General features: G+C 39.8%; 1 protein-coding gene across 1 annotated transcript in view; it reads left to right on the top strand.

The window, feature by feature from the left end:
- The first annotated feature begins 2,644 nt into the window (after positions 1–2,644).
- Positions 2,645–6,000, top strand: part of HTRA3 (HtrA serine peptidase 3) — a 36,158-nt gene continuing 32,802 nt past the window's right edge. Inside the window, exon 1 of the mRNA XM_029961817.1 lies at positions 2,645–2,709. Within this exon, the coding sequence (XP_029817677.1) occupies positions 2,645–2,709 (65 nt within the window). The remainder of the gene's footprint in view (positions 2,710–6,000) is intronic.

Raw genomic sequence — 6,000 nt, 5'->3', positions numbered from 1 at the left:
CTAATCTGAAAGTAGACACCCACATTTGATGAAATGAATTGCACCTTAAATTCCACCGAGGAGTTATGAAATGAACTAAATGCTTTGCTCGTCTTGAAGAGCCTTTGTCTTGTGGCTGATAACCAACACTGTGCTGAAGTTTTCATTCCTCTGCCAGTGCCGTCAGACTGATACATTAGGGTTTTCTCTCCTCAGGGAACTGTAGTGGCTCTTCAGCTCATATGATTTCCTGTATCTCTTGCAAATTGAGTAAAGCTGTTTCATTTTAACCATAGAGTTAGATACATAAGAGGAAGCTGTCAGATTGAAGAGACAGACTTTGCAATAAGGCATCTAAGTTCCCAATACATTTTGCCTTTTCACTAGCTAACTCAGTTTGATATCTCTAATTGTGTCTTGAAAGCTGTATTTGTATTTTGGAAGTTGTACGTATTCTGGAAATTTTAGCCTGCCTGTATAGTAAAGAACCTAGTTATCAGCTGTTCATTTCAAGGTTTCTTAAATTGTATCTTCAAGTCAAACACTATACAAACATTTATTATGATCTCTCCAGATGTTGTAAAGCAATGCAGGCTCTGAGTTCCTAAAATCTTAATGGGAGATGTGATCTCAAAGAACTGACAGATGCTGCAGTGAAAGGGTGGTAGTGCTTCAGAAGATGACAGTCTTCCCTCCAAGTTAGCATCAAAACAGTGTCTGATGTGCTTCAAAGAGGCACCGTACTGCTGAGAAAGACAAACCTGACTCTTGGTGGCTTGTGGTCAATTAAAGATCTCATGGAACATTTCACAGGGGAAAAGACATTAACCTCAGTGTCCTGGCCAGATTATACACTATTATTAAAAACAAGTTTAGAACATTTTGGGTCTAGTTTTGTGGAGTTTGGTGCCAGGATCTCTTCTGGTGTCCTTTGAATTCACATGAGCTCTACCAATGAAAAGCTGCATTACACTTGGCCCTAGGTTCAACTGCCTTCTAGATTTGCTGTCAGCTGTGCATTGGGAAACCTGCAGCAGATGGACTTTTGTTCTGGTTTGGTTTTGATGCTGTCAGGTGAGTGGGAGTTATTTGAACTCTGAAGACAGAAGTGGAAAGCAAAAAGCAACCCAAATCCCAAGTGATTCTGTCCACAAGCAGATGTTTTTAGACCACTACTATTAAAAAGTCTTTATAAGAAAACATTAACTGCAATAGAAAAACATATTTTTGGCACTTAGAAAAGCGCATTACAAAAATGGGGAAAAAACCTTTTAGTATTACTAAATCATATTTACCTACTAAATATTGATACCAGATGAGTTGCTATTTGTTGATAAAAACATTTCAACATAATAAATGCTTTAATCTAAAAGTTTTTTTGAAACATATTATAAGATGGGGAATACTTAACAGGAGAAAAAATAGGAAGGACAGGTTGATTTACATATGAAAAAGTGAAATTTTTGAAAACATCTTGAGTATGATATGCAGGGAGAAATACTATCACAATTCACAGGGTTGGTTATACCCTGTGGACTGGGTACAACAGAGAGACTTGACTGTCTGCAGTCCCAATCACAAATACAGGCTGGGCAGAGAATGGATTGAGAGCAGACCTGGGGGAAAAGATTTGTGAGTGTTGGTGTATCAAAAGCTCGACATGACCCACCACTGTGTACAGAGAGCCCAGAAAGCCAATTGTATCCTGGGCTGCATCAAAAACAGTGTGGGCAGCATGGGGAGGCAGGTGAGTCCCCACCTCTGCTCCGCCCTTGTGAGGCCCCACCTGGAGTGCAGCATCCAGCTCTGGGATGCCCAACAAAGGAAGGACGGCAACCTATTGGAGCAAGTCCAGAGGAGGGCCATGAAATTGTCAGAGGGCTGGAGTACCTCTCATATGAAGACAGGCTGAGAGAGCTGGGGTTGTTCAGCTCGGAGAAGAGAAGGCTCTGGAGAGACCTTCTATCACCTTCCAGTATGTAAAGGGGGCACAAGGGAGCTGGAGAGGGACTTTCTACAAAGATGTGTAGTGATAGGACAAGGAAGAATGGCTTCAAACTGACAGAGGGCAGGTCTTGGTTAGATATTAGGAAGAAATTCTTTACTGTGAAGGTGGGGAGGCACCGGAGCAGGTTGCCCAGAGAAGATGGGCATCCAGAGAAGATGCCTCCTCCCTGGAAGTGTTTAGGGCCAGGTTGTGTGGGGGTCTGAGTAACCTGGTCTAGTGGAAGTTGTCCCTGGTCATGTTAGGGGGGTGGCACTAGATGATCTTTAAGGTCCTTTCCAACCCAAACCATTCCATGGTTCTGTGATTACTGATTAGTTTGGCAAGCTAAAATTTTGGGATATTTGCACGAAGTGTCTGAGATAGCAGTGTGAATTTGCACTGAAATGCAAAACTTGTCCCTAAGCTACCTGACATACACCTTTAGCAGCAGTTTTTTCAATATTCCATGGAATATTTTGCCATTCAAAAAGCTTTTCAGCCTGACATGAAACTGTATAAAATGAGATCCTTATAGAGAATCCTTGGCAAAGTTAGCTATATGTTGAAAAGGGACTAATTTAACTTCAACAAACTATATCATTTATATGAATGAAGTTCATTGCATCCAGATCTGACATTCAGGATAAGAGTCACCTCTTTAAATGTGGGGGATGAAGGATGCAGAGTGTGAATGGAGGAGAGGAGGAGAGAGATTCTTCAAGAAGCCAGATGAAAAGACAAAGGTGAGATTAAACAAAGTTCTGATGAGACAACCTCTCAAGAACCTGGGGAAGTCACTAATGACAGATTAGATGAGGAGCCAATAGGAGTTGGTGTGGATGAGGTGAAAAGAAATTAAAATTATTTCCAGAGACTGTAATGGGAATGAGAAGTTTGAGTTTCAAGAAAAGAGAATATAATGTAGAGAGGAATCAAGCAGTGGGCCTGCCCTGAAATATTTAAATGAGGGAAATGAGTGACTTACATGGCCAAAAACTGCAGAGTTCTGCACCAACAGCAAATACCTTGGAAATACCACGTGAGAAGAGTCTAAAAGACACTTATCACCTCCTTCTCAGCCCTTGCTGTTGCTGAATACCAAGAAACTGGAAGAACCATAAGAGAACCTATACTTCCAAATCATCCTGCCAAAAATGTCCAACAGTAAAAAGTTTGCCTGTGGAGTTTGTGCACCACTACAGATGGAGTTTTTGAATCCTTGTTTTCTCTTGCAAGGATGAACATCACATTATTTGTTTATTTTCAGATTTGATTTCAACTGCAAATACAGATATATTCATCTTGTTCTTTTCCATATGTAGTCACTACTCTTTCCTAACAACTCTGAAATGCAGCTGCTCCACGACAAGTAAAGGATGAGAAAACAGGCATGCATGACTACTTGACTAGCAAAATTTTCCAAAGACTGGGCCAAGAGCACACAGAAATCCTGGGGATAGCAGTAAATATACATTCCCTTGGGTTCTTTGGAGTGGAGAGAAAACAAGCATCTCCTCTTTTTCCTCTCTCCCATAAAAAAAATACCCCTAAAATCTGCACATTTCCAAATACATTTTATGCTCCGATTTCACTGTAGCAACATTATTCAGTAATTTCATTATGCAAATTCCTCTGATTTAGAGCATCTATTATTTATTCTTCTTTTATGCAGTCACCACCAAAAAAAAAGCAATGATGGTTTTAACCTATTTTGATAAGGCACATTGATAATTTGGTGAGAACACTGATTAAACCAATTTTTATTTTTTTTTTTTTTATCCTGCTAAGCTGTGGGAGATTTCCTATACAAGGCAGCTCTTGGCCCTGAATGGAAGAGGAGTGTGAAGCAGACGTGAAAGAGGTACAACACCCATCTGTCTTTCAGTGTGGCTTGGATAACGACACAAAGAATGTCACCAGGCATCTATGTGGAGGGGGTGGCAAGCAGAAAGCCTGGTCGTGACCACTAGTGAGTTTTCACAGATAGTCATCCGTGGAGACAAACCAGAGAAATGTGATTAACGAGCTGGAATAACACGATCTCGGCAAGTTTGTGCTACAATGTTTCTTCACACTGCACACATCTGTCACAAACAGGCTCATGAAATCATTTGCCGTTCGCTTTATCTGCAGAAACATTCTTTGTGTGCTGACATCATATGAAACGTGCCAGGGTAAGCAAATGCAACCTAATGGCAAACAGCTTGGTCTAACAGGAACACCTGTCTTCTTAGCTTGCTTTGGCCAATGATTTCACAGGCCTGAGCTGATAAAAATGTCCATAGCTTGGGCGAGAGGGTCTAACAACCATCTCTGCAGTCCACCCTTTTGCTCAAGGCTAGTCTGAGTCACAGAGTTAGGCTGAGAGTTCCAGTTTAAAACATAGTAGTGGTGGCAGAATGTGAGAAAACTGCTGCTTCCAAATCAGCAGTACTATCTACTGTGAGAAGTGTCACTTCAGACTTCCTTTACTTTTTTCCAAGCATCTGTTTCCAGTCACCATAATTGAGAGGACCATGGTCCTTTGGACTGACCTGTGAAAGCCACACTTAACCTTCTTATCTTCTCCACACTCGATCCCACGTTCTCTTCTTTATGGTTTCCCTCATCCTACCAACCTCCCTACCCTGTTCTTCGAGTTCTGCTAATTCTTCTCTTCTCCCATCATTCAGCCTTCACAGGGAAAACTGAAGCTGTTTTATAATTTTCCTCATCGTGCTTATGTCTTTTCTTTAATTCCTCAGAAGTAGTTCTACTTACCTTTAAGTTTTAGGCCTCTAACTTAAACCAAAATTTCCAGCTCTTATAATTTTACGGCAAATCTTGAAAATATAGTGGTTTTCTTCTAACATTAACTACTGCAGTAATTTGAGAGTTTCTGTTCCATAATAAAACAATTTTCCGTTTCTCATTTCACAGAGAGAGGCTCAAAAACACAACTCCCAGTTTTATAAAAAAAAGACCATAAACACCTCCCCCCAAATGTAGGTTATTAATTTTTAAATTCATAAATAGAAAAAAGCTCAGAAATTTGAAAATTTGAGGTTGGCAAGAATCCTAAACCCACCTTTCTTCAGCAACATTGCTTTAGACTGATTGTTTAACTAGAAAAATTTTATGAGAAAAGCATCATATACTCTAGGCAGGCATCATTTTTATGGTAAATGCCCTAATCCTTTCCAAGTTAAATGGAACAATTTGTCCTTTAATGGATTGAATGGGCTAAAAGTTTCTTCCTAAATTTAAACTTTTAACTGAGATTTCTAGAATTAATTCTATATTTGTTTCTGTAATTAATTCTACAATTCAGCCTTCCGATCCCTATCCCTCTTGGCACCCACTGTGCAGACCCTGTCACAGAAAGATTGGCTGATATCCAGTGACATCCACACTACCCTTCTATGAAGCCAAGCCACCATAAAAAGTTTCATAAAATCTGCAGGCCCCTGAACCTTCTTACTCTGCCAAAAAGGAAAAAAATGGTCACATAAAATGGGATTGTATCAAGAAGGAATGTTAGGGAAGAGATGGAAAACAGAAGAAGGTTGGTTTTTTGATGTTTGAGAAAATATGCATAGTTATATAGAGAATACATAGTGATACCAATAATGATACTACAAATGGAGCAAGTTGAATTACTACATGGAATCTGCACTTTTAAACAAGTAACTAATTTACAAGAAGTCTTTTCTTACTTGCTGAACAGAATTTAATATAATATAATTAGTACAGCTCTATTCACAGTATATCCTCTTGGCAAGATTCTCTTATCTTGCCAATCCTTCCAGGAGATAATATATGCCATCTGGAGGAAATGCTTCTCTTTCCCCCACCCTCCCATCTGTTATATATTTCTCTTTGATCCCCCCACCCTCAGCACTTTATCCTCTGATCATCCCTAGACCTCAAACTCTGGCTGTACAACCATTTTCACTTTCAAACTCACCGTATTTCTCTTTGGGTTTTGCCTTGTGGTTTTATCACACTACTGAAAACTACTAGTCTGCAATAGTCTTAACTGAAAACTTCTTCGT

Source organism: Manacus vitellinus, unplaced genomic scaffold (assembly GCF_001715985.3).
Source record: "Manacus vitellinus isolate BGI_N305 unplaced genomic scaffold, ASM171598v3 scaffold_0_pilon, whole genome shotgun sequence".
NCBI lineage: Eukaryota > Metazoa > Chordata > Aves > Passeriformes > Pipridae > Manacus > Manacus vitellinus.
The sequence above is the reverse complement of the archived record's forward strand: the minus strand, read 5'-3'. Positions and strand labels throughout refer to the sequence as shown.